Source organism: Aspergillus steynii (genome assembly GCF_002849105.1).
Source record: "Aspergillus steynii IBT 23096 chromosome Unknown P170scaffold_4, whole genome shotgun sequence".
Lineage (NCBI taxonomy): Eukaryota > Fungi > Ascomycota > Eurotiomycetes > Eurotiales > Aspergillaceae > Aspergillus > Aspergillus steynii.
The window spans coordinates 2,550,737-2,576,915 of NW_020194401.1; the positions used below are offsets into that span (position 1 = coordinate 2,550,737).

Consider the following 26,179-nt stretch of genomic DNA (forward strand, 5'->3'; position numbering starts at 1 on the left):
GCTCAGCGACCCGGAGGCGACGGGAGTGCGTCCGCCGCTCGAGAGGAACAGTCGCCCGCAAATGGCGCGACGCCCGGGGGTGATCGAAGCCCCGAACTGGATGAAACCCACCACAGGAAACTCTCCGCCATTTCCGAAAAGCAGAAAGAGCAGATCCAGAAGCTGGAGGCGGAAAACGCGAATTTGCTCAGTCAAATGACCGACTTGAATATCAAGGTGGGTTCGGTTACTCGTGCCTGGCGATGGCTGACTAACCTCGTGGGTTTTAGCGTACCAAACTCACGGACGACGATTACGCGCACACGGATTTGTTTAAGCATTTGCGGTCCCAGTACGACGACGTGATCAAGCGCATCAATCACCTCGAGGCCACCAACGTGCAGCTGCGGGAAGAGGCCGTGAAATTACGATCGGAACGAACCGCCTACCGCAACCAAGTGGACGAGGAAACGCAGAATGTGATCGCGGAGAAGGAGGCCCAGTTGATGCGGGCCGAGACCGACTTGGCTCGCATACGGAACGCACGTGATGAACTCCTGGCCGACCAGCAGATGCGCAAGGCCTCCCAGGAACAGGAGAAGACCGCGTCCATCAAGATTCAGGAATTGGCAGAGGCCGGGAATGCTCGCATTGCGTCGTTGGAATCGGAGGTGGAACGATTGCGGTTGCAGGTCGAGAAGGCGAGAGTGGAGCAGGCGGAGGCCGGCGAACCCCCGATAGAAGAACTCCGTGCCAAATACCAGAATTTGGAGCGCCAATACGCCATGCTCAACACCGAACTTGCGGCCATGCAAACGGCGTGCAAGAAATACTCCTCGTTGGCTTCGCAGAAAGTTGCGGATCTCAGCACCCTAGAAGAAAAAGTGGCTCGGTTGTCAGCCGAGAAATCCAAGGCCGATCAGAAATACTTCGCTGCCATGAAGAGTAAGGAAGCGCGAGAGATGGAAGTCCGGACATTACGAATGCAAAACGCGAAGAGTTCGGATATTGTCTCGCAACTGAAGGAATCGGAAGCAGCTACCCGTTCTTTGCTGGCAAACATGGAGAAGCAGGTCAGCGAAACCAAGGAGGCCCTGCACTCGATGGCTAGCAAGTACCACGGTGCACAGCAGCAGATCACGGAGAACGGCATCGTTATGGACGGTCTCAAGGGACAAATTACAGAACTGAAGGCCTTGTCCGTATCCAAAGACACAACTCTGGCCAACGCCTCAAGCGCCTGTCGTCAAGCCGAAACAGAGGTCGAGGGCCTGAAAGTAACACTCGCGGATACCAAGAAGAGTTTGGATAACTGGAAGAATAAGAGTCTTGGAAACTCATCTTCTGAATATGAGATGCTCAGAGTAAGTTCCGTACTCCGTCCGCATGTATACACATGGCACTGACATGAATGCCCAAGACTCTTGCTCTTTGTACAGTGTGTCGCCGAAACTTCAAGAACACCGCAATCAAGACATGCGGTCATGTCTTCTGCAAGGAATGTGTCGAAGAACGCCTCACTTCTCGGTCTCGAAAGTGTCCCAATTGCAACAAATCCTTTGGGAACAACGATTACATGCATATTACCCTGTGATTTCGGACCATTGTCAATGAATGGCCTTTTACGTCTTCGTGTACCATAGTTTTTCATTTCCCCCTGCCGTTTTCCTGACTTCTTTTCTCTTCTTTTTTTTTTTACTTTTTTCTCCTTTTTTTTTCCTTTTTCCTTTTTCCTTTTCCCTTTCTACCCCATCCATTTTCTTTTTACTTCATTTTATTTTCGTCATTTTCATTTCTTTTATCCCCCCTTTCATCCCCCTAAATCATGGAAAAAAGGTTCATGGTGCGGTGTTTTGCTGCTTGCGGTTTAGCAGGATAGGATTTCCAGAAGGGCCGGCGTTCGACTTGTTCTCTTGAGCAGAGGTTCTCTTTGCATACTATGGCGGATGTTCTGGCATCCAGGTTCCCATTTGGGTTTTGTTCTGTTTTTATCATCTAACTTTCGCCTTTTTCTTGCTGGAAGTGGGATTCGTTTTGGATACCAACATCGAGTGTTTTCAGTGGTATTCTGTGTGTGGGAACTATAAGGCATGAAGTGTAGGATTAGCTTGGAGCTGATGGACGAGGAAGGATGATGAATGCATCGATATTATGGAGTCACGCCGCCAACGATGGCCTTGTTTTCTTTTTTCTTGTCACCTTCAAAGCAACCATTATATTGGTATAGACCTTGTGTTATTATGAATTAAAAATTCTACTATATAAAAGCTCATGTCGACCCACCCACAGATCTAACGGGGGCACCACCTGGCCCGCGTCCTCGACCGGCGTCTCCCACTCCCGGTCGATGCGATCTAAGATCATGTCCTGCAAGTGCTTGCTCGCCAACACATTCTGCGCCTGGTACGGGCCCATGACAGACGCTCGGACTGCCGCGCTGAGAACCGCCTTGGCGTGGTTCAGCATGAACACATACGCCGTCTGGTGAGCGTCCATGCCCATGGCCAGACACACGACGCCCCAGAGCGGCGCAATATGTCCCTTGGGGCCGAGTTCATTCGCATCGCCCAGCGAGGACTTGAGCGCATCCGCGAAAGACTCGATGGCCTTCACCGCTTGCGCCGCTGCAGGCCCCGCTAGGAACGGCCCCGAGGCGTACGTGCCTCGAAAAGCGCGCTCCCAGACACCAATCAGTGCGCGCCCCTGGGCGACGCTCGCTCGCTGCGCCACCACGCAAGGAGTCGACGCATCCAGGTCGTTATCGAGGGTTTCCAGCTCCTCGGGGTCCCGGAACCCGGCGAGCACGTACGGAAGAGAAGTACTGGCCATTGAGGCCATGGAGAGTTTCAAAAAGCGGTGGAAGGATGCGAGCGGTGTGACCGAACGAGGCAGTGGCTTGTTGTGCGCGAGATAAGATTCCAGACCGCTGGAGTATGCGAAGGAGCCCAGTGGGAGGGCAGAATCGGACAGCAGCAGCAGTGCGTGAGTTGGGACTAATGGCACAGCATCTAAAAGCAGGCAGTCTTCAGTCAGTTTCCAGGGATCCCAATAGCCCTCACGGCTTCGATTCTGATCCTGAATTTCACTTACCGGCAGGGAGCGGCAAGTAGGAGGACGATTCGCCACTTTCCCGTGGCCCGGAGGCCAGGGTTAAACGGGTTCTGGCATTGTGTAGACGATACTCGAGGTCTGCGACCTCTTTCTCCAAGTCATCTAGGTTCGTTTTCCCAGGCATTGAGACATTATCTGGGGAAGAGGACGAGGCAGCATGGTAGAACGAGAAGAAGGCGACAGCGGCCGACAACGGGGGCGACGGTCTTATCTATTGTTTTTTTAATTAAGAGTTTCGCCGATAACAGATCGGCGATGCCCGATCGGGCGGTGTGGTCCGGCAGAAAAACGGGTCTCGGCGACCGGCTTCGGGACTTGCATTGCGCACTTGGCCGAGGCGACATCATCCTCCAAGTCGGCATGCGCCTCCACTAGCCAGTTACCATCTCGTGAACGATGTCGGGAAAGCGTCTGCTGGACGCCATCCAGCTGCTCAATGTCGCCAAGTCCGTGGCTGGCAAGCGCCTCGCGGTGCGCCAACACCAGCTAGACATCTTCACCAGGACTTCCTCGCTCACCAAAGGCATTAAAGCCCAGGCCGACGGCCTGATCATAACTGCGCAGGCAGCAGCCGCGCTGGCGAAGCGATTCAACGAGCCCCATCCGTCTGACCTTTCGCCGAAATCCCAATCCGCCGACGCGCCCCGTTCAGGATACGAGCAATCGCACGCCGCTGCATCACTTTCCCCGGAAGAAGCAAGGAGGTTGCAGCGACAATCGGAGACGCAGATTCCTTCCACGGCCGCTGAACACACGGTGAGGGACGGGACGAGTCAGGTGGACATCAGCACGCAGCAGGAAACATATTACAAGCCATCTCAGGAGTCGACGCCGGAGCTATCGGGACTTCCTCGGGTCAAGTTGCCCAAGAACGCCAGTGATACCCAACGTAATGTTCAGAACGAGATCAATGCAGACGTTTTTCACTCGTCTGCCGGTCCCGAGAAGCCTAGTGCGGAAAAGGATGAGATTCCGGAGGAAATGATGAGCGAGATCTTCCACAGCCCAAGAGTTGCCAGGATGCTTTCCAAGAAACCTGCGGCAAGCGCAAAGGGCCTGCCGGGGGCCCGCGTTTCAGAGGAAATAGCTTCAGCTATCCCAAAGGTGCGTAGAATATAATCGATCGAGAAGCAAGCATGTACATTGACATCCTGGGGACAGGCAACGCCGGCAACTGCAGCAGAACAACCCAGATCACGTGAGAATTATAAGATGGTCGAATCGCGAATTCCCTCGTCACGGCTGGGAAGACTATGGCAGTATGGCGGACTGGCAACGTCAATGGCGTTCGGCGCTGTTGGTGAGGGACTGAGGAGGGTTTCTGGAAGCAAAGAGGACAGCACTGGGTCGCTTATGTTTAGTGCTGGAAACATGGAGCGACTGGTGGCCAAGCTCTCCAAGATGCGCGGCGCGGCGCTTAAGCTGGGACAGATGCTGAGCTTCCAAGGTTCGTGTGCAGCTCGGAACGACCTAATCCTATATGACTGACCTTCTATAGACTCCAAAATGCTTCCGGAGTCGATCAACATTGTCCTCCAACGGGTCCAAGACCGGGCAGACTACATGCCTGCCTCTCAGCGCGACAAGGTCTTGGCCGACAACTTAGGACCTAACTGGCGCGACCTGTACTCCTCATTCGATGAAGTTCCCATGGCTGCCGCTTCGATAGGCCAAGTCCATGGGGCCGTGCTCAAGAAGACCGGCCAGCCCGTCGCGGTGAAGGTACAATACCCCGGCGTAGCGGACTCCATTGACTCCGATCTGAACAACCTGTCTCTCCTGCTCACGGCATCTCGTCTTCTCCCTCGAGGTCTCTATCTGGACAAGACCATCGCCAACGCCCGAACCGAACTCGCCTGGGAATGCGACTACATTCGAGAGGCCGAATGTGGCAACCGCTTCAGGGATCTCCTCCAGGATGATTCCGTTTTCCTCGTGCCCGAAATCATCCCCGAGGCTTCCGGCCGACATGTCCTGACCATGGAGCGCCTGGAGGGTATCGCCGTCACCAAGATCCAGGATTTCAGCCAGGAGCAGCGCAACTGGATCGGGACGCAGATCCTGCGCCTCTGCCTGCGAGAGATCGCCGAGTTCAAATACATGCAGACGGACCCCAACTGGACCAACTTCCTCTACAACGCGAAAACCAACCGCCTGGAGCTCCTCGACTTCGGCGCCTCGCGCGAGTATCCCGACGAGTTCATCACCAAATACATCCAAACACTGCTGGCCGCCTCCCGCGACGACCGCGAGACCTGCCATCGCCTGTCCATCGAGCTGGGCTATCTGACCGGCCACGAGTCGAAGGCCATGGTGGACGCCCACGTGACGTCGATCCTCACGCTGGCCGAGCCCTTCATGAATTCCTCCCCCGACGTCTACAACTTCAGCAACCAGACCATCACCGACCGGGTCCGCGGCCTCATCCCTGTCATGATCCACGAGCGGCTGGCGCCTCCGCCGGAGGAGACGTACAGTCTGCACCGGAAACTGAGCGGCGCTTTTCTGCTCTGCGCACGGCTGGGAAGCCAAGTGCGCTGCAAGGACCTGTTTGCGGACGCCATGAAGAAAGCCGATGCGTCTGGGGTCGGTGCTGGATCTCAATAGAGTGAAAGAGAGAACAGCCAATAGCTCGAACGAGCAAGATGCCGGATCAGTTGGATCATTATTTCCACTCCATGTGTTATTATTATATTGGCGGCGAAGGAAAAGTCAAAGTCATCTCCCTGTAAATTATTATATAGAATATGTACGAATATAAAGGCATTATATTATATACATACAAAAAAATGGCAATAATAAGACAAGAAGTCAATCTCCAACAGGAATAGGGCAAAAAATAACAGAAACATTGAACAAATCACAAGGACAAAGACAGCCTGCTTGCAGTTGCTTGGAACAAATACATCGTCAACGCATAACAAACGTCATCAAACATCATGGGACCCGCCATGATGAGTTGTTCATACAGAGTGTTGTTCATGCAGTGATGATGTGGATGCAGTTTATCTGGTTGATTTGCCTGCCCTTTGACCCTTTCTTTCGCTGGAAACCAAGCGAAGAAGGCGGGCGACAAAATTCGGTGGGTCCCAATAACATATCACATGGATTGGTATCGAACGAATAGGTAACCAAAGGGGCGAGAGTTGAGTTCGCCGATGGTAGGGTATAGTGTTAATGAGAAGGTAAGGAGGCGTAGTCGTCAAATTCTTTGGCGTTGCCACAAAGCAAACAGCCTTGGTAAATGTGTCCATAAGAGCTGAGTCTTAGTTTTCAGATTTGGGATCCAGGAACATAGCGTTCCAGTACTTCTTGACCCCTTTGCAGATACCACTGCGACCATCCCACGACTTGAACTTGGTTTCCAGTTCGCAGGCCGTCCAAAGAATCTCCTTCCAGAACTGTCGTTCCACGTCCGTGCCGAATTCTTCGATCACGTTCTCGGGGATGGTCCACGCGCGCGTGTAACTGCCACTCTCGTCGAAGGCCGGATTGACGGCCTGGTTTTCGAAGACCGTGGCCGGGTTGAATTTGGGGAAGTTGGCGTGGATGAAGAAGGCGCGAGGCGCGGGCGCCTTGGAGCCATGCACGCGCCACTCGCCCTTCTGCGTTAACGCATAATCCTCGACCGGGTCGAATTGGACCATCGCGGAGCCGGCCATGCCGCCCTCGATGCGGTGGCCGATGGCGCAAATGGGCTCGGACACTTGGTAGTAGGGTTCTTCAAGAGCCAGGGCCGCCGCGACGAAGGTCTCCTTGTCGCCCTCTCCCGCGGCGCCTTGCGAAAGCAGGGCGTAGTAGAGATCGGGGCCCCAGAAATTGTAATAGGTGCTGAGAAGGAGGGACTTCAGGTGGGTTTTCTTCGAGAGCAGCACCTCGCCGGACTCGCTGGACTGTCGGATGGCCTTTTCGGGGATCGGCTGCGATGCGATCTCATAGTAATATGACGACACGGTGGAGGCCCAGAAATCGGGCCAGGTGACCATGTTCTTGGATTTGAATGGTTCGCTGGTGAACAAGGATTCCGGTTGCCGCAGCGGGAACGCGTCGGCATCGAGGAACAGGATCTCCTCGAAGGAGGAAAACAACATGGCAAACAGCTTGAACTGGTATTTCTGGATCTCCATGATCTTGGGAACCGCGTCCAAGATATGAGAGAGGACCACACAGCGCGCATTAAGAGACGGCAGGACCACATCGCAGATATAGTCTTCGTATTCTTCCTCATCCGCGAGAAACACCTCGACTGGCAGCTCGGAGCCGGTCTTCCGCAGCATTCTTAGTGAGATCACCAAGACCGGCAGATATGAGCCTCCTGCCGTGGAAACCAGCCCCCTCGTATTGGGCGCATAATGCAGCTGTGGCGGATTCTTCTTGATCTCCTCGACAAACACGCCATGCGCCTCCTTCATCGCCTCCACGTCCTCCGGCAACATGTCCAGCATCTCCGGACGATCATCCGGATTGGCCTCTTCGAATCGGATGGACGGCGCCGAGCCTAATCGCAGTGGCGGCTCGCCTTTCGGCTCGTTGACGGCCAGGAGGTGCTGGAGATGGCGCCAGAAACGAATGTGACCCTGGATATCTTGCCAAACTGCATTTTGGGGGTTAGATGGTGACGACGTCCCATCCGTAGAGACGGTCGCTTGTGAAACCAACTGCTGCCGCCAATTCCTCGCGGACCAGGTTAATATCGATGCGAGAATCAATGCCAGCAGTAACGTTCGGACGCGCGAAAGTGGTCGAGGAAGAAACATGGTCAAAAAAGAACTGGTGGGAGAATGAGGGCGATAGTAGCGCGACCGAAGAAATCGCACGGATGACGATAACGACCAGATGCGATCTCAATTGACTTGCCGAGGGGCGCGTCGGCTCAAAATAATGACAGGATCGATGCTCGTAAAAGGTTGATGAGAGTCGCAAGGGTCGAGCAAAAGCTCTCGGGTCAAGGACGCGCAAGCATATGGTCGGCGGAGAAACGATATGCAAGTCCGAGAGTTGGAGTGCGACAGCTGTCAACGAAAGGGAGGAGATCGATAAGCGAGGGAGGGTGATGCGCAAGACGAGGAAACGAAGGGCAGGATGACGATCTCCACGTGTATCCGGTGATGATGAAACGAGTCGGGGGCCTTTCGTGTTCGCCGCGGATCTCGTCGCCGTCGCTAATGACGTCGCTAATCTTATTTGCCCTTTCATTTAATTTCGTTTGTCTTCTCTTTATTAGGGTTCATTTATTATTATCATCATTACTTCTTTCATTTCGTCGGCAATTTTCAAGTCAACCATGTGTTGTCCTACCCTACAATTCTAGTCTGCTATCCGTTTAATAGCATCGACATGATCAAGTAGTCGATACGGCCACCCTCTAATGGCCAGCCATCCACTCCTTGGTCAACCGAATGCATTCTCTGGTCTATCTGCGATGTTGCGACACCACGACGTCTTTATTCCTCAAAGTATGCCGAGCTGGATTCATCGTCCACTTCCAGAATAGTAGATGCCGACGGTCCACTCGCACCCCGACCGCGAAGTCCAGGGTTCTTCTCTGCGCCCCATTTCAGACGAAAGTCATTGACTATATCCGAGGTATCTGATCTCTTCACTACCGTGCCAGACTCGGGGTTCAGGGCGTCATATTCTAGGCGCATGGGGGAGTGAGGGACGACGAGCCCCACCCATTGATTGAACAATTCGACTGTGTAGTGCGTGGTGGCATACAACAGAATTCCAAGAACTAGACCAATGCACCCGGCTGTCGTTATCCAGATGAGAATGGCCTGGGAAGGGAATAAGCTATCACTGTCACGAACGCTGCAGTAGGAGACGGAATTGGTTTGGCTAACCTCGAATTGGGCCAAGATCCTGAATGGGAGAAGAGCCAATCCCAGAGGATACCGGGCCAGGCCAATCAGTAAGTTTACTAGGAGTCGCAAGACGCCATATCCAAAGTAGGCGAGATAGGTGATGGGATAGGTTGTCAGAGATAGCGCCGTGGATATTGCTGATAGCCAGGCCATTGCGGGGGGTGAAATCCGGCACCAACTTCAAGTCAGCATGGCTTCTACTCTGTAGAGTGAGTGCGGTGTTCGCTGGTGCTCCCAAGGAGAGAGCGGATGCCTGTTGATGCCTCGGACTGCGGAGCTTCGTGGGCGGTCAGTCCCGGCAGAACCAGAGCTCCAGAGTGCCGCCATCCCAAGCACTTGGAGGCCTTTTGGTTTTTTTCAACGATCAGCATGACGGTGACCTGTGGAGAGGCATCGCTGGAAGCGTCTGACCACGAACAGAATGGAGTCTATCCATGATCGTGAGTTCACCCTCGACATCCACCAGAGAGGAGGGTTTGGCGGTGGGCCTGGCGTTGGCGGTCAGACCAATGGCGCTAGTCCCGATCGGGGTTCTGCCGGGGATTCGTGGGGGTCGCCAGTTGACGAGATCGACGAGATCCAGATGGAAAACGAAGATGCTGGGACGGGTTCTTCTCCTGGTGACTCCTGCGCCATGCCTGATCCTTGACCTCGACGGTATCCATCGGTAGTCCGAACGGCGGGCGAGTTATCCCGGAGAGACCGGTCGGGCATCGCGGCTCCTCGGAGCCCTAAGCCCTAGCAGCGGAAACCGTCTGGGCCAGACTCTCATCATTCTGGGGTCGCCGACATCGTCGTCATCCTCAACTGTCACTGGCTTCTGCCCCCCACCCCGTCTTCTGTTTGGGTTCTTCTGCTCTTCTATCACTTCCGCCCCTGCTTCCATCACCTTCGCGGGTTTGATCCTCTAATGCTGGCATTTTGAATCCCGCCGACGTTCCCATCCGGTTCCGACTTTTCTCCCCCTCCTCACCCTTCCCCCGTCTTTCGCGCCCTCGCGGTCGTTCCTCTCCAGATGGGCAACAACCCCTCCAAGGGCCCTATCGGAGAAATTCCGTCGGCTTCAAGCCCTTCAACGCCCCCGGCCTCTGCAGAAAAGAAAGTAACGCGCCAACCGTCGCTCAATGCGTCATCCGGTACCTTCAAGGCGACCGCGGTCGACCCCTCCGCCTCAAAAGAAAATGCAACGGGGCACTCAACGTCACAAACCCAAGCTCCGGCACAACAACGTCTGCAATCTCGCAATCCTCCAGATTCAACCCCACGAAATGTTCCCGATTCAAAGAAGCCCCAGTCTCGTTCCAAGGACATCGCCTCCCCCGATCCGTCGAACCCCGTGCAGGTTCCAGTTTCTCGTGCTGCCGCCAGGCGTGATCCCTATCCACCCGTAGGGCCGTCTGCTCCGCCTCACAATACCTATTACAGTGCGTCCACGCATCTTCAGCGTCCGCCTCGAATGCCCCTACCGATCGGCGATGCGACGACTACGCCCGGGTCGCCCATCATTGGGCCGGACGATTCATATATGGGATCGCCTCCCTCCGACCCGCTATTAGAGCAGGGCGCCGGTCCGAGAGAATCGAATTTGAGCAGCACGATTGCCGATGACGATGAAATGCTGGACGACCTCGGCCCTAATGCTAGCACTGGTGTGGGTCGCGCCGTGCCCACGATAATAGAATGGACTGCTCCTGGAGACAAGGTCTATGTCACCGGAACCTTTGTCAACTGGGAAAAGAAATTCCGTCTGCACAGAGGGTATGTATCCCCTTCACACTGTAAAAATGCTCACAGGTGCCGGTACTAAAAGAATGTTTGAAACAGCGAAAATCCCTCCGGCGTCTTGTCGGCGAAATTGAATCTTCGCCCGGGGACACATCATTTGAAATTCATTGTAGATGGCGAAATGAGAGCGTCGGATAACCTCCCGACCGCGGTGGACTTCACGAACCACCTGGTCAACTACGTTGAAGTGAGCGCGGACGATATGAACCGAGCGCGGAGTCATAGCGACAAGCAATCGCGGAATGCGGCGACTCCGGGGATTCACCCACCTCAAGCTCCTTCGGATCCGGTGGGAGCATCGCAGGATGAATCCGCCGTAGCAGACCAGGCCGAAAAGGAGGAGCCCGAGGAGATTCCGATGGGCGACTTCCGCGGCATTCTTCCGCAATTTCTCGTCGACTTGGACAGGGAGGATGAAACCCAAGAAACTCCCGCTTATCAGCAGGCCGTCAACATTATCGGCGAAGCGCCCACTCCGCCAAGCCTTCCTCTGTTCCTAGGAAAATCCATCCTAAACGGCACCACGCCGATGAAGGACGACAGCAGCGTTCTGAACTATCCCAATCACACGGTCCTCAATCATCTCGCCACAAGCAGCATCAAGAACGATGTTCTGGCGACGAGCGTAACGACCAGATACAAGCGCAAGGTAGGCCGTTGCAGCTTGAGTTCATGTCATTCAAAACACTTGCTAATAGGATCATTCACAGTACGTGACGACAATTCTCTACAAGCCGACAGGAGACATTACAGGTTAGCACATGGTGTACAGGTGCCATTGGACATTAGTTTACTCGTTCTTTTCTTTTCTTTTCTTTCTCGCCTACATATACATCTCGATGGCCCTTGCAAGAGACCCTCCGCAACCCTTCGGGCCGTTTCCTGCTCTGGATCTTTGTTGATAAGGGCAAACTTGCTTTGCTTTTGCGAGTGCCGCCCTATGCCAGGTTGCCAGGTTGCCACCTTGGCAAATGGAGCGTTTCGCAAATGAACGGACAAAATCTGTTGTGATTTGACCACCCACGGTGGCTGGAGTAGATCCCAAGCCGTTCATGGAATTTGGAGATTCTTTTATTTGGTCTGTTGTTCCTGTCGTGGAGCTTCAAGAAATGCTGGATTAGCGATGAGAATTTCATGGCAGTCGAAAATCGGTTTAGCCTTGTTATTTCTGTTTGTCATTTAGTTCCATGTTGAACTATCACGCTAGTGCATATTATATCCAATGTCATTGGCAAAGTTTACATTGTTTGCCTTCTAAATTTTGGTATTTGCTTTTTGAAATAATGAACAGCCAAATAACAAGGCTAATCTCGCCATTTGACAAACACATCATCGGTCCGGAAGCGCTGCGTGCAGGTGGAATCTTTCAGAGGCGTCGTAAAGCCGGTCTTGTAGGCAAGCATGCCAGCCTGCGCGATCATAATACCATTGTCAATGCAAAACCTCTCATCCGTCGCGTGCACACTGCCTCCTCGATCTCGAGCCATGATCCCCATCATCTCTTGTAGTCGTTCGTTGCAGCCGACACCGCCAACGATGAGGACCTCCTTCGAGCCGACGTGCGCCATTGCGCGCTCCGTGATTTCAACCAGCATGGAGAAGATTGTCTCCTGAAGCGAAAAGCAAAGATCCTCACGGGTTGGTCGATCGGAATCTTGCGAGTTCCCGTCGCCCTGTTTCTCTTCTCCGCCTAGCCCATACGTTGCGGCCAACCCATCGACCGCCGCCAATATCCCTGAGAAGGAGCAGTCCATGCCCTTCACTGTGTATGGCAAGTCAACCAGTTGTTGTCCCTTCTTCGCCAGTTGTTCAATGTTATAACCCGGCGCCGGGTCGTTGGAGATGTGTAACGTTCGCGCAAATCGGTCCAGACAGTTGCCTACCGCGATGTCCAAAGTCTCGCCGAAAATGCGGTATCGTTGCGAGCTGTATGCGATCACTTGTGTGTTTCCTCCAGACACATAGAGGACGACCGGGTTGGTGGAGCCGGTGATGAGTCTACCCATCTCAATATCTGTACAGGGACCGTTAGTGCTACAAATCGGGAAGCCTTTTTTCTTTCTTTTTTCCCCCTCCATTACAACAAGGGGACCTCATTACGGAACCCCATGAATTTCCGGGCTATACATACGTCCAACGCAGTGATTCACACCCACCAATTCCTTGCCCCAGAGCAAACTCAGCATGCGGGCGGCAATCGCGACACTCTGAAGAGGGGCACCCATGCCGGGGCCTTTCGTGTAACAAATACAATCCACATCGCGGACAGACAGACGAGCCTCCTTGAGCGCCTTCTTGACCAGCTTCACCACCCAAGACCGATGATGACGGGCGGTATCCTTGGGAAGAAAGCCCTCGCCGGGCGGAGAGACATAAGTGTGGCGGATGTTCGCCAGGACCTGCGGGGGGCTGCCATCCTCGGGATGCAACATAATGCCCACGCCCAGCTTGTTGGCGGAGCCCTCCATTCCGATGGCGATCATGGCGTCTTTCCGGGTTAATTTTCTCCTCTTCGAGACTGGCGAGTGCTCAGGCGCAGGACGAGACGGGCAGATGGGAGTCGCCATGGTTGATGGAGGGGTCGAAGGGCGCGGCCACCGCGTTTATCCGAGCGTCAAGCCAATGCGGGCCGCTGATTACTACGGCAGCCTCTAGTTAGCTGGTGACTAGTTAGTCCTCTCCCTCACGACCCTCCCATTCATCCAAACCCACTTTGCTTTATTATTGCTTTCCCACGACAATCCGTCTTTGCTCGCTTGTGCGGCCTTGTCTACTCCCGGTCCCCTTTGTCCCCCCTGAGAGCCCCGTGCCAGTCGCATGACTGTCGCTTGTTTGTGCTCTGATCCTTATTCATTGTTCTCTCTCTCCTCTACCGCCCTCCTCACGACGCTATGTCCTCCACGGCTCATTTCCCGGATCCTGATCATTTTCAGAGCCAGTCCGATCAGTTTCTGCATTGGCTGGCTGGCAAGCAGGGCGTCCAGATCAACCCTAAAATCCGTCTTGCGGATCTGAGATCTCAGGCTGCCGGTAGAGGCGTCGGTACGTCCCTATTCCCAAACGACGACGACTCGTCCTGGTCGATTCGTTCCACAACCTCAAAGTTGTTCCCTCCGTGTGTGCGAGTGTGTCTGAAAGCCGCCCTCTAATCGTCGATCGTGGCTTCTACAGTCGCCCAGGCCGACATTGCCGAAGGTGAAGAGCTTTTTACCATCCCGCGCGATCTCATTCTGTCGACCCAGAATTCCCAGCTGAAGGATCGGCTCCCCCAGAACTTGGAAGAGCTGGGGCCATGGCTGTCTCTCATGCTCGTCATGATCTACGAGTTTCTGCTCGGTGAACGGTCCGCCTGGGCCCCGTACTTCAAAGTGCTGCCTCGAAAATTCGACACATTGATGTTCTGGTCCACCTCCGAGCTGCAAGAGCTCCAGGGCAGTTCCATCCTTGACAAAATCGGAAAGGAAGGTGCCGAAAAATCCATCCTCCAGACCATCGCCCCCATCGTGCGCGCAAATCCGTTTCTTTTCCCTCCGATTGACGGGGTTTCCTCTTACGATGGTGATGCCGGCACCCAAGTCCTTCTCAACCTCGCCCACGTAATGGGATCCCTCATCATGGCCTACGCCTTTGATATCGAGAAGCCAGAGGAGGAAGAGGAGGAGGACGATGGAGAAGGTGGTTATATGACGGACGATGAGGACCTTCTGCCCAAGGCTATGGTTCCGTTGGCGGATCTCCTAAACGCGAATGCAGACCAAAACAACGTGAGCCCCCACAATTTTTGTCTTGCCCCAACACATGCTCACATAGACACCGTTATTCCAGGCCCGTCTTTTCCAGGAGGAAGGTGCTCTTGTCATGAAAGCCATCAAACCCATCAGTCCTGGGGCTGAGATTTTCAACGATTATGGGGAAATCCCACGTGCTGATCTCCTCAGACGCTACGGTTATGTCACGGATAACTACGCTGGTTACGACGTCGTAGAGCTACCATTGGAGCTCATTTGTGAAGCTGCTGGCTTGGCCAATGCCGATGCCGAGGAGCAGCCTCCGGTAATCATTCTCTCCTCACTCCTCCAGGGATCTATTTCTTAGGCACTAACATGTGGTCGCAGCTCGAACTTCTTGAATATTTGGAACTTCTCGACGATGGATACATCGTTCCCAGGCTGTCGCCGAATGATTCAATTGATAACATCGTTTCGGATGAACTTGCTTTGCTGCTCAGGACATTGACTCTCCCAGCCGATCAATTGGAGCAGTACAAGTCCAAGAGCAAGCCTCCAAAGCCCGCCTTTGGCCCTGCGGAAGGAGCCATCTTTCAGAAAACCATCCAGTTGAAGCAATCGCAGTATGGCACGACAATTGCACAGGATGAGGAGCTCTTGGCCCAATTGGCCCATTCCGGGGCGCCTGGCCTTTCCGAAGAATCGGCTCGTCGGGGCAGAATGGCGATCCAGGTCCGTCTGGGTGAGAAGCAAATCTTGCAGGATCTATTCACCTTGATTAGCAACTTCCTTGCAAGCTCGTCGCAGAATGGCGGGGGTTCGGCCCAGAAACGGGCTGCTAATGGCGACAACGATGAATCCAGAATGAGCAAGGCTCTGAAATCCTGAACCTATCTACAGCAGGCGTTGCTTTTTGATCCCTCGGGCATGATAAGAACAATTACTTCTTTGATTCTTCTTCTCGTTTGTATCGGATATTAGATTTTTGTTTATTTCGTTGCTGACTTCATAGCTTCGCTATCCATACAAGAGTCTATCGACTGATCGGCGTCGAGAGAGAAACAAAAGAGCAGGTCACTATGTACACTAACAGCGGCATAACAGGGTCATGTCATGAGAAAAAGAAAAAGCATCCATCTGCGACATTATCCTGAAATTTTTGGTTTGCTTCACAATGCTCAGGGAGCAGGTGAATATGTGGGTATGGGGTTGGAATCGAAGAAACTTTCAGAGGCATCTCACGATCAGTGTGTCGAGGGTGTAAAAGTACAAGGGGTCCGTGAGAAAAAAAAAAACAAGCTTGAAGAACGCCTGTCAAATGCGGGGTGAGAAAAGGTGAAAAAAAGGTGGTGCAGGGGATTAAAAGAATAAAAGGGGGGATAAAGAGGAGAGAGAAAAGAAAAGCCCAGCTCATGTCTCGGCTACAGGGGCAACGGCACCAGGCCCGGGATTTGATCCCATTGTCTGTCCCATGTTTGGCGGATTATTCGCTGATTGTTCAGCTTGCATTCGCCGCTGCTGTGCTTGGGCCTGTGCTTGGGCCTGGGCCTGGGCTTGGGCTTGGGCTTGAGCCTGCGCCTGCGCATGTGCTTGAGCTGCTTGATCCCGGGCTTTGGCCACGATCATGGCTCGATGTTGCATAAGTTGGATGTCGTACGGATCGCGTTCATACTCTGGCTCCTCGTCCGAATCCTCTTGGTCATATTTGAATCGATCGGCTTTCCAAGGATCCATCTCTGCTCTACAGCGCGACGCGAAGTTTCGACGGTCAATCCACAAGCGTCCGCCACGCCCGATACGTCTCCTGAACGCAGGCATCTTGCTCGTGTCGTCGCTCAACTCCATGGCATGAGGAGCGAAATTATCCCGGAAGGCTAAGGAATTGAAGGTATCTAAAGCTGAACCCGACATATTCTCTGACGAATCGGATGATGGAGGGGTTGGCAGTTGTGTGGTAATCGCCGGCCGAAAAGCAGCGTCGAACGTCCTTTCCGGAGATGGCGAAAGAGGCACCGTGGTGAGGTCCAAATAGCCCTCGTTCCACTTGACGTGCTTCGAGATGTTCTGCTTGATATCGCGCAGGATCTCGTTCTCTTTGTCTGCTTGAACATCCTCCAAGAGCTGCAAATCCTCCGTAACTTGGGTGCTGGCCTTTGGCGGCATCCGAAGTTGAGGTGCGGGACGCTGCGCTGCTGGCACTTCTGCCGGCTTCTTCTTGGGCTATCATAGAGATCAGTATCCTTGCAGTACGACGATGGCCATGGTTCCACGCTTACCTTCTGGTTGATGAGGTCCTCATCATCATCCTTGATGTTGAGTTTCCTCTTCATCTCCTTGACTTCGGACCGTTGCAGGAAAACTTGCTTCTCAACTGCAAGCATTTCCTTCCTTGCCACCTCGCGCTGGCGCACCAAAGCGACCAACTGCCGAGCGTCTTCCAACTCTTTCCTGAGTCTCCTCAGTTTATCGGCACTCTGGGCATCTCTACCACGGGTCTTGCGGATCTGGCGAACTTCCCGCCTACGGAAGCAGACATATGGGTCAGAGTCATCAGTATCTTGCCCGGTTTCAAACTGTGCGAAAGGGTTAGCGCATGAAATTTGCATGTCGGGTTTGACCCCGCGGTCTCGATTTGAAATCGAGTACTTGCCTTGAGGTTTGACACGAGAGACCGGTTGCCGTCGCTCATCCTCCTTGACTTCCAATGCTCGTATATGTCCTTGGCGAATTGCTTTACGCTGTCCTCTACGGCTGCGTCCATGGACTCCTGCATGTCTGCAAAGCTCAGGACAGGAGGGTTATCTACAGCAGCAAATGGTTGCTTGGTCTGCGTGGTCTCTTCGAAGAAGTTCATCACTTCCTCAAATTGGTCCTCGGTGCATGGCGGTTCGCCAGCATTCCGCTTTTGGTTCATGATCTTGAGGAAGACATCATCCTCATCGGTCATGTTGTATGCACATCCGCAACAATCCTCGACGGTGGAGGAGAAGCGGATGTACGTCGCGGGCTGCGAGAAAGTAGGAGGGTAAAGCTCGTCATATCGGAGATTACTGAGGAGCGTCTCCGGCGTCGGGATATGGGCTTCATTTACTTTTCCTTGGGCAGTTGCGCTTATCGCGACTTGCAGATGGAATTCCTATGGAGATCGCGTTAGTCGGTGCCAAGTTGGGGGGGTCCCTATCTGGGGGTGCGAAATTTTCACGACGGGCGGAGGTCGTGATGATGTCACGTGATACGTGCAGGGATGGCCAAGCCGATTCGGGGGGAGGAAGACTTACGGACTCCTCCGCCTTCTCAACACCGGTTTCGATCTGTTGTAGGGCATTTTGGACTTCGTCCTCAATGACATCTATGTCCTGTTCTCGAACTATGGGGATTGAGGCCTTGGAGGTGAGCTTTTTCGGGCGCGTCCTCCCCATTCCCCCGTACCTAGTCATGCGAACTTCGGGGCGCGTTTTAGGCGGCAACCATGGGCGAGGGGGGATAAAATTAGTATCGCCGGATAGGTCTGATCATGCGAGATCGCGTAGATGTAATTTCTTGATGAGAATCGATGGAAAGGGGGGAGATATTGACGGCGGAAATCTCGTCGTCTCAGCGCCAGCGGTTGGGTTGACGTTGCAATGTCACCCGGCGGTGGCCTGTTTTGGAGCCGCGCACGGCCTCAGGGGTTCGCTTGCCTGTCCGTTTCCGGTTAGTGCGGGGCTGGCCGATATCAAATTGCTGCTCCGTCGCTGCCCTTGGCGGCTGCGATGTTGTTGTCTCCCTCCACCTCCTCCATACCACCCCCCCTTCCGTTGCCTGAACGAACCCCCATCCCTTCCCCTCCCTTCTTTCTCCTCGCCTCGTCCCCGTCCCATCCCCGCCGCCATGGACCCGTCCGGTGGGCCCAACGCCGCCGCCCTCTACGATGCGCGCCGACGACGAGGCTCGGTCGGAACGTCGCAGCTGTTCGACAACATTGTTTCGGCGTCCAACTGTGAGTTCCTCCCCGTTCGGCCGGCGATGTGACCCGGTCGCGCTGACTCTGCTCATTCTCCCAGTCGACCGCGACGAGGTGGACCGACTTCGCAAGCGCTTCATGAAGCTGGACAAAGTACGCATTGACATCGTTCGTAGGAGGGTTCCCGGACTTGGACTTATTCTTTCCGACAGGACAGCTCGGGTACCATTGATCGCGACGAATTCCTTTCCCTTCCGCAGGTGTCATCCAACCCGCTCGCAACGAGGTACGTCGGAAATCAATTCACCCGGGTGAAGGCCCGCTCCCGAGCCTCGGCGGAGAGGAAGGTCAGATAAGGAGCGCAGAGAGCGATGCGGAGGAAAAAGAATCTCGACCGACTGGAGCCATTGGCATACACACATACCCAAGCAAGACTCAGCACCTAACACCCCTACCTCTCGCAGGATGATCGCCATTTTCGACGAAGACGGCGGCGGTGATGTCGACTTCCAAGAGTTCGTGTCGGGTCTATCAGCATTCAGCTCCAAGGGCAACAAAGAGGAGAAGCTGCGGTTCGCGTTCAAGGTGTACGACATCGACCGGGACGGATACATCTCCAACGGCGAGCTGTTCATCGTGCTGAAGATGATGGTCGGCAATAACCTCAAGGACGTGCAGCTACAGCAGATCGTCGACAAGACGATCATGGAGGCCGACAAGGATCAGGATGGCAAGATCAGCTTCGAGGAGTTCACCGACATGGTGGAGAATACGGACGTTAGTCTGAGTATGACGTTGAGTATGTTGCCTCCCGGTCCCTGGTCTTTGATTGCGGGGATATTGAGTGATGCTGATCTTTTTGAGCAGGCCAAATCTAGCCCCTTCTTTTTCCCGCTTTGCTCTTCGCTTCTGTCGGGTTGTTTCTGTATTCGCTCTCGCGGCTCCGGAACTAGCCTCGACCGGATCGACTTTCCCCGACTGTGATCGATTTGATCTACTATTTCGACCTTGATATGATTATGATAGCGATGATGACCTACCACCTACGGACATGTAGTTTAAAGAGGGTGCTTTTGACTGTTTCTTTTATTCTACTCGTGATCCTGCTTGCTTGCTTGATGAATGATTGTCACAGGCATTGACAGACCTGGCAATTAGCATGACACTTATCTACCCACCTACCTACTTGCTTATATTCTGCACATAACCTAGCCTATCAAATATTTACAATCTCGAGAAATCACACATCTCGTCTCTCTCTCTCTTCCCCTTGCTATATACTCCCAGTCCGTGGAACCCTACAGTTTCTCCCAATTAGACAGGAACATTACAACACCACTTGAGAAACTGAGAAAGAAGAAATAGAATAACATACCACCGTCACTCCATCTTCACCATCTTAAAATAATCCGCCACCTTGATGTTCAACCCATCCAGATATATCACTATCAAGTGTTATCTCTTCTCTGCTATCGGTGTTCTGCACCTTTCGACCGCCTGCCACAGGAGAGGGGATGCTTATCCCCGGCCTTGTCTTGTTTGGGCTTAGCGTCGATTGTATAGAGATGGACTTCCTACGGAGTAGTTGGGATGAATTGCGACCATTTGGAAGCTACTGGTTGGTTTTCGCTAATATAGTGGTGTTAGTGGCGTCCTGCAGCACGATTTAGTATTTCCCCAGTACCTGGTCGCTCGACTCAACGTGGGCGTGGGTGTCTTTGGGGTCGGGCTGAGGTGATGTGATATATAAAGTCTTACTCGGATGGGCTTCGGAGCTGACTTTCTGTTCTTGGTGGGATCAAATAATCTACTGGTAGTAATTAGGCTGTACATGTCCTGGAATTCCAACAAAACTGGTCTCTACAATGAATGTAGTATTCTTAAACCCCAACATCTACTCCCCCTACTAACAAAGCACTGGTTTCTCCTGCAACACGGGTATCTCGTAATTGTGGCAAAAAAAAAAAAGAGACTAGAGAAAAGTATCTAAAAAAAAGAAAGAAAGGAAATTATCGTACATGTCCATCACGTCACATATAGTCATTCCCAAATCCCACATCCATTTCTGGTTCCTTGCAGACCCAGTCCAAGACCAAGTCAGTCCGGCGATGACATCAAAGTCGATGCATTGAATCCGATCGATTGCAGGATCGGCACCAGTCACGCCTCACGACACGAGGAAGGCACCTTCATCCTTCGCGGGGAACCCTCAGCCAGAACCAAGGAAAGAAGGCAAAATAAAAATAAAAATAAAAATCGGGGATTGCCGGCGATCAGCCCGCGTCAGCCCGACCGCTTGGGTCATGCACGTATGCCGACCCTGATCCTGGAAACTGGAATTGGGGAACTGTCGTTCTTCTCGCAGTCTCCAGTGAGGGTGTCAGCCGCACTGATCGAGGGGAAGAAAAAAAGGGAAAAAGGAAAGGACAGAAAAGACAAAAAAAAAAGCATAAGATCTATGTCCGGTAGGTTCGCCCGAATATACGCCCCCTCGCCCAAGCTTGTTGCGTAACGCGTGATGCAAAAAATCCCCAGGAAAAAAGCGCCCTCCGGTATATTCCAGCCCCAGAAGGCGCCGCCAACGCCATTTGCCAGAGAACTTGGAAGAACGCCAATAGTGGCCGTCTGACGGGTTTTCTTTTGTTCTCCCCCTATTTTTTTTCTCTTTCCTTTTCCTCTAGTGGCTCTTTTTTCTTTTTTCTTTTCTCTTTCTGTTTTCAGCATCGTCACGAGGAAGGGGAGTGGATGTTTTGTCCCGAACAGACCGAAGGCATCTGCAGGTTCAATCACAGCCCATCGGAGTGGATAACCCTAATGTAGGTGTACAAGTTGGTGATGTCTCATGACGCTAAGCAACTTGATTAAAGCCCGCCAAATAAAAAAAAAAGCCCTCAGAATGAAAAGGGGCCAAGAGGGGCAAGGGGAAAAAAAAGAAAAAGAAAGAAAAAAAGCAAAAAGAAAAAGAGAGATGATGGTAGGCACGCAGCCGCAGGGATCTAGTAGTCGATAGTTTTGGTCTGGTCCTCCCAGGAGGTTCGGAACTAAATTAGTTCCTGCGTTAGGTTGCAACTGAGCAGTGGCCCAACCGCGAAACAAGAAAAAAAAGTACGGTCTGTACCCTCTTGTCAGGCAACGGACCCCAATAATCCCCATGCATTGAGATGCATGAATCCTCACGATCGCGAGGTTGCCGTAGCAGGCACGGGAATCGCCTGGGGACGGAGGACTTCGGGTCGGCTTTCCATGAGGTCCAGGCATTGACTTAGAACTAGAGAGTGTCTGTTAGTTGGGCGACCACGTCGTCCGGGGACCCTACAGAGTACGGAGGGAATAGACCTTACCACAGAGGATCTCTTCCTCCCAGATTCCCATTTGGTAATCCACCAAGCCGTGCTGCTCCATTCGATCGCATAACGAAATGAGATCCTTGCCGAGCGTTTCCATGACCTCGCTGGTCAAGAGGTTGGTCCGGGGCGGTTGGCGGCCCGTCTGCAGCAGCTCCTGCGTCAGGTCCTTTTGTTTCTGGCAGACGGCCAGCCAACAGATGTTGAAGTCATTCCAGAGTTGGAGTCGGTCGGCATAAAGCACTTGATCGTCGCGTAAGATGCCTGTTCCGGAGCAGGGTACGGATCCCGAGATTAGCCTCATCCAGGTGCTCGGGATTTAATTTATGAACAAATAACAACCAGCAGGACTGGCGGGCATTGGCCACTATGCATGTAGTGTAAGGGTCGGTGCTTTTTTTTTAGGGGCAGAGGGGAGTGGGTAAATAATCAAGATTAAGGAAGAATTAGACAAACGCTAAGGGCGAAACATACCCAGTTCCCGCGCATTAGTCACAAGCCACTCGGAGATATTCACGAGTGATCGACTAGCCTCTACCAATCGGCCGGCACGCGTGTCCTTGAAGATCTCTCGCAATGCCTGATGGAACTGCCCATACGACTCGTTCGGATGGCCGAAGGATTCGCCGCCTGCGCCCTGCGATGACGGCGGCGGCGGCTGCTGCTGCTGGGTCTGCGACTGCAACTGCGACGGCGGCGACGGCTCCAGGCGTCCGGTCGTGCCCACCGGGGTCATGTCGGCCATGGTTGCGGGAAAGGGCTGCGTCGAGCCGGAGCGACCAATGGGGCCCGGCTGGTTATAAGCAGCCAGCGGCAGCTGCGAGGCCAGGTAGGGCGAGCCCACGGCCGGAACGCCGGCTCCAGTCGGCTCATTATAATACTGTGGAACGGCGAATTGCGAGGAGAGCGCGTCCATCGCTGCAGATTGCCGTGTCGGGTAGGGTGGCACGACCTCGTACGGCGACTGCGTCGGGCCCTGTTGGTTGAGGTTGTAGACCATCTCGGACTCGTAGCCGGCGAACGACGGCTGCTGCACCGGCTGACGCTGTTGGTCGCGCAACGTCGGCGCATACGGCTGTAACTCGTCACCCTGCAGCGAGCCGCCTGGAAAGGCACCGTCGGGGTATCCGTAATCTAGGTATGTGGGCATCCGTCCGCGCCCCGTCGCCTGGGACGGCGCATCTCCACGTGTCGGTTGAAGGGCCGCCTGCCTGAATCGATCCGCCGCGGCCCCGGAGGGTCGCGAGACCGCACGACGGGCCATTCCTGCCCGCGTCGCAAACTGTGCCTGTTCATGTTGCTTCAGACGACGGGTATCGCCATCCATACCACCCAGCCGGTCCCACAGAGCGTCCCTACACACGCGGTTGGGATCAAGGGACCAATGCGCCGGAGGGGAGAGCGGCGGACTTGCGTATGGTTCCAGTTTGGCGGGAGTGGGACGTATCCGGGGGGAGGGAAGAGGGAGATAAGGTTAAGGGGGGAAGAAGACCTTGTTCGTGGGATTTATTCGAAAAGAATATTGTTTTAATGTCACCGGGTCTTTTTTTTTTTTTTTTTTTTTTCTTGGATGTGTTTTCTGGAAAAGCTTTGGCCCTGCGTGTAGCCTTCTGTTTCCTTTCTGTCGGAGTACAGGCGGACAGGGATTGAGATCTTAGCCAGCAGTGCTCGTAGGCTTAGGCGCGCCTATAGGTCCCACGGAATCACGATTTGTACAAGAACCCCGGTACCAATCTAGAACGTGCGATCTAAGGGTGGGTAGGGAAGGTTAGTCCCGAAGACATTCAAAGGATGACGATGGAGGGGTATAGATGGAGGGGCACGGGTCAGACATCAAAAAAAAAGAAAAGAAAAGAAAAGAAACACAGGGAAAGAGAACAACAGTCGGAGGCAATGGAGGGACCGACGCAAATAGCGAAAGAATCCAGAAAACAGAAGGAAGGAGAGGGCGAGGGAGAGAGAAAGAAAGAAAGAAACGGAGGCAAACAAATGCGCGCACACAGAGCGACGAGGGGGGAAAAAAAAGGGACAGGATATACTTAAAGCACCGCAATCCTTCTCCAACGCTTCCCGAAAACCGACGATTGGAGAGGCGGACCCAGAGGATCCCGGTCGATCTCAAAAAAAGGAGATGAGGTAATAAAGAAAGATGGCGACGAATGAAGGCGAAAAAGAAAAGAAATTCAAACCAGACTAGAGAGCGTCGGGTTGCAAGTTGATTGGGGGTCACCGATGTTTCCCTTTCATACGTTTCAGCAGGTCCAATGGCTTATGCTCCGAATTGCAGCCCAAAGTTCTTATTGGGAATCAATCATGACCGACGAGACAGCAAGTGGGGAGCGAGACAAGGCAGCGATAGAGTCCGGACGAGAATGAGGGCTTGGGGGGGCAATACTTATACCAGGCGCAAACAGGATTCGACGATCTCCCGGGGGGGAAAGGCAACTATTGAGTATTGACGGATGGAGGGGCAGATCAGCCTGTCGGGATGGAGAAGAGAAGAGGATGGAGAGGATGAATGACATCGTCGAGTGTTCGAGAGAGAGCAAACGAGGGCTTTGGACGAGTTATCATCATCCTTCTCGTCCTTCTCCCCACCGTCGACCCAGAAGAAGGATGGAGGGACGGAAACAAGGAAGAAAATAAAATAAAATAAAACGAATAGAAAATAAAATGGAAAAAAGAAAAGAAAAAGGAAGGGAAAAGAAAATAAAATAAAAAAAGAACAGGCGGCGGAGAGAGAGAGACAGACGGAGACAGGGAAAGGAAGAAGGAAAAGGAAAAAAAGAAAAGAAATAAAATAACAAAATACAGGCAGAACAATGGACGCCTCTCCAATCCTTTTTTTCTTTTCTTTTTCCTGTTTCCCTCTTGGGATTGACGCCTGAACCTCCATTCCTCGACTTGATAGATAATTCTGGCGAATATCCACTTCCGAGACTAGAGACGGAGGAGATGCTGCTTGGGTCTAGTGCCTCGTCCTTCGTCTTGCACGGAGTATACACATGGAGAATGTCTACAGGATTAGGTTGACGCCTGCGTTCCATGGCTCGTCCTCGGGCCAATCAATGCCTATTCCAACCTCGACGCTTTCCAGGCGCCTGGAAAGCCCGAGAACGCCGATCTCCCATCGCGTCCAGGCGATCCTGAGGGATTGACGAACCATTCAGCCGGAACGGGTTCCTCCTGCTTGAGGATGCAGTTCGAAATGAGGCGACGGATGGCAGACCATGCGATGGGCTGAAGGGATCCACTGGCCCCAATTCCGGGATCCAGTAGGTAGTATCCAGTATCCAGTATCTAGTATCTCGTATCTACTGCGTAGTATCTAGTATCTAGTACTAGGATAGGTGCTTCGATGTGCCTGGCTAGTCTCACACCTTCCGGCCAGCTGGGATTCGCGTCGGGCCAATCCGGCCTTCTCACAGGCAGATCCACCTTTTGGCCCTTTTTGTCTTGACTCTGTCTTTTAGTCAGAGTCCGCGATCCACCCGGAAGAGCTAATCCACGCCCCCGGACACTCGCCCAATCCTTTCGTCCCGGCTTTCTGTCAACACTTCATCCCTCACGACGATCGGCGTCTGCATTCCGCCGTCATTCGCCTGGAGCCGCCCCGATGCTGTGGGTGCAATCGAGGCCCGTGGATTTGGAATCATCGGTCTGACCTCCGCCTTTCTGACCTCTGGTCCCGCAAAATCCATTGCTCAACCCTGCCACGGTTTCAAATGAGACAAATAAAAACAAATCAAAAGTGAGGCGGTTACAGCCTCACGCTAATCGTCTTGGTTGCAACACTGGCGGCGGACGGAATCGCTGCACATCCATTTTAATCAATCGCTAATTTGGCCCATGCGAATGAATGCATCGGGATCGCGATCGGATCATGCCTGGATATTGGACCCGTCATTTTTAATCTGTCGATGCAGTGTCTGCAGCCTCTGCTCGTGCTGCTTGGCTCGATCGGGACGACCCGGTTTGCTCTGTTCCTGCCCTCGCCCCTTCGGTCTATATCGTTGCCCTATTATGATCATCATCGCCGCCGTCCTGACATCATGCCTCCTCGGCTTCCCATTGCGAGGTTCCGTCTGTCGCGTCTCGACAGGTCATACAGAACACGAGTGCCCATCCCGGGTCCTGTCTCCCCCCCGGTCCTCCATCTCGAGGAGGCGAGCTCAATCCCCTCAGGAGGGCGCATCTGATCCAATGGGTCTCCGAATCAATCCTCGTGGTCCAAATCTTGAGTGCGCAGCGCGGTTAACGCTCCACCGGGGCTTCCGTCACCCAATCGACGGGTCTCCGTCATCCCAGTCCGCCCCGGAGATGACTGGAGGGTCCCCTGTAGGATGATTGCCAATCCGTCTGGCTCACCACAGCTGTCGACGCCGAAACATCCCTACATGTCCTGCAACCAGATCGACCCCTAGA

At 53.5% G+C, this 26,179-nt stretch overlaps 10 protein-coding genes across 10 annotated transcripts; 4 read left to right on the forward strand and 6 right to left on the reverse strand.

Moving 5' to 3' along the window:
- Nucleotides 1-2,217: 2,217 nt before the first annotated feature.
- Nucleotides 2,218-3,286, reverse strand: P170DRAFT_408737 (urease accessory protein UreF; the record flags this gene model as incomplete). Its single annotated transcript, XM_024846743.1, has 2 exons — nucleotides 3,070-3,286; nucleotides 2,218-2,972 (listed from the first exon to the last, which is right to left on the reverse strand). The coding sequence occupies exons 1-2, from the start codon at nucleotides 3,212-3,214 to the stop codon at nucleotides 2,218-2,220; spliced, it is 900 nt and encodes a 299-aa protein (XP_024704759.1). The 5' UTR covers nucleotides 3,215-3,286.
- A 147-nt stretch (nucleotides 3,287-3,433) lies between these two features.
- Nucleotides 3,434-5,844, forward strand: P170DRAFT_408739 (protein kinase COQ8). The gene is made up of 3 exons (XM_024846744.1): nucleotides 3,434-4,194; nucleotides 4,252-4,537; nucleotides 4,589-5,844. Exons 1-3 carry the CDS (start codon nucleotides 3,487-3,489, stop codon nucleotides 5,695-5,697), a joined length of 2,103 nt encoding a protein of 700 aa, XP_024704760.1. The 5' UTR covers nucleotides 3,434-3,486; the 3' UTR covers nucleotides 5,698-5,844.
- Nucleotides 5,845-6,356: 512 nt separating this feature from the next.
- P170DRAFT_426371 (alpha-mannosyltransferase) lies at nucleotides 6,357-7,847 on the reverse strand (the record flags this gene model as incomplete). The annotated part of the gene is made up of 1 exon (XM_024847704.1): nucleotides 6,357-7,847. One exon carries the CDS (start codon nucleotides 7,845-7,847, stop codon nucleotides 6,357-6,359), a length of 1,491 nt encoding a protein of 496 aa, XP_024704761.1.
- A 479-nt stretch (nucleotides 7,848-8,326) lies between these two features.
- P170DRAFT_510004 (uncharacterized protein) lies at nucleotides 8,327-9,382 on the reverse strand. The gene is made up of 2 exons (XM_024854736.1): nucleotides 8,934-9,382; nucleotides 8,327-8,867 (listed from the first exon to the last, which is right to left on the reverse strand). The coding sequence occupies exons 1-2, from the start codon at nucleotides 9,105-9,107 to the stop codon at nucleotides 8,535-8,537; spliced, it is 507 nt and encodes a 168-aa protein (XP_024704762.1). The 5' UTR covers nucleotides 9,108-9,382; the 3' UTR covers nucleotides 8,327-8,534.
- Nucleotides 9,383-9,767: 385 nt separating this feature from the next.
- On the forward strand, nucleotides 9,768-11,964 carry P170DRAFT_384366 (putative Snf1 kinase complex beta-subunit Gal83). The gene is made up of 3 exons (XM_024845678.1): nucleotides 9,768-10,712; nucleotides 10,779-11,388; nucleotides 11,450-11,964. Exons 1-3 carry the CDS (start codon nucleotides 9,970-9,972, stop codon nucleotides 11,495-11,497), a joined length of 1,401 nt encoding a protein of 466 aa, XP_024704763.1. The 5' UTR covers nucleotides 9,768-9,969; the 3' UTR covers nucleotides 11,498-11,964.
- Nucleotides 11,935-13,302, reverse strand: kae1 (O-sialoglycoprotein endopeptidase). The gene is made up of 2 exons (XM_024849272.1): nucleotides 12,871-13,302; nucleotides 11,935-12,753 (listed from the first exon to the last, which is right to left on the reverse strand). Exons 1-2 carry the CDS (start codon nucleotides 13,220-13,222, stop codon nucleotides 12,044-12,046), a joined length of 1,062 nt encoding a protein of 353 aa, XP_024704764.1. The 5' UTR covers nucleotides 13,223-13,302; the 3' UTR covers nucleotides 11,935-12,043.
- A 328-nt stretch (nucleotides 13,303-13,630) lies between these two features.
- P170DRAFT_357241 (ribosomal lysine N-methyltransferase) lies at nucleotides 13,631-15,355 on the forward strand (the record flags this gene model as incomplete). Its single annotated transcript, XM_024844208.1, has 4 exons — nucleotides 13,631-13,781; nucleotides 13,911-14,503; nucleotides 14,565-14,792; nucleotides 14,855-15,355. 4 exons carry the CDS (start codon nucleotides 13,631-13,633, stop codon nucleotides 15,353-15,355), a joined length of 1,473 nt encoding a protein of 490 aa, XP_024704765.1.
- Nucleotides 15,356-15,424: 69 nt separating this feature from the next.
- Nucleotides 15,425-18,075, reverse strand: P170DRAFT_456095 (enhancer of polycomb-like protein 1). Its single transcript, XM_024851594.1, has 4 exons — nucleotides 17,746-18,075; nucleotides 17,118-17,603; nucleotides 16,744-17,040; nucleotides 15,425-16,687 (listed from the first exon to the last, which is right to left on the reverse strand). The coding sequence occupies exons 1-4, from the start codon at nucleotides 17,902-17,904 to the stop codon at nucleotides 15,878-15,880; spliced, it is 1,752 nt and encodes a 583-aa protein (XP_024704766.1). The 5' UTR covers nucleotides 17,905-18,075; the 3' UTR covers nucleotides 15,425-15,877.
- A 171-nt stretch (nucleotides 18,076-18,246) lies between these two features.
- Nucleotides 18,247-19,654, forward strand: cnaB (calcineurin regulatory subunit B). Its single transcript, XM_024849273.1, has 5 exons — nucleotides 18,247-18,446; nucleotides 18,511-18,563; nucleotides 18,623-18,696; nucleotides 18,875-19,209; nucleotides 19,278-19,654. The coding sequence occupies exons 1-5, from the start codon at nucleotides 18,338-18,340 to the stop codon at nucleotides 19,286-19,288; spliced, it is 582 nt and encodes a 193-aa protein (XP_024704767.1). The 5' UTR covers nucleotides 18,247-18,337; the 3' UTR covers nucleotides 19,289-19,654.
- A 1,929-nt stretch (nucleotides 19,655-21,583) lies between these two features.
- P170DRAFT_475758 (uncharacterized protein) lies at nucleotides 21,584-23,081 on the reverse strand (the record flags this gene model as incomplete). Its single annotated transcript, XM_024853287.1, has 3 exons — nucleotides 21,584-21,678; nucleotides 21,752-22,018; nucleotides 22,229-23,081. 3 exons carry the CDS (start codon nucleotides 23,079-23,081, stop codon nucleotides 21,584-21,586), a joined length of 1,215 nt encoding a protein of 404 aa, XP_024704768.1.
- Between the last annotated feature and the right edge of the window lie 3,098 nt (nucleotides 23,082-26,179).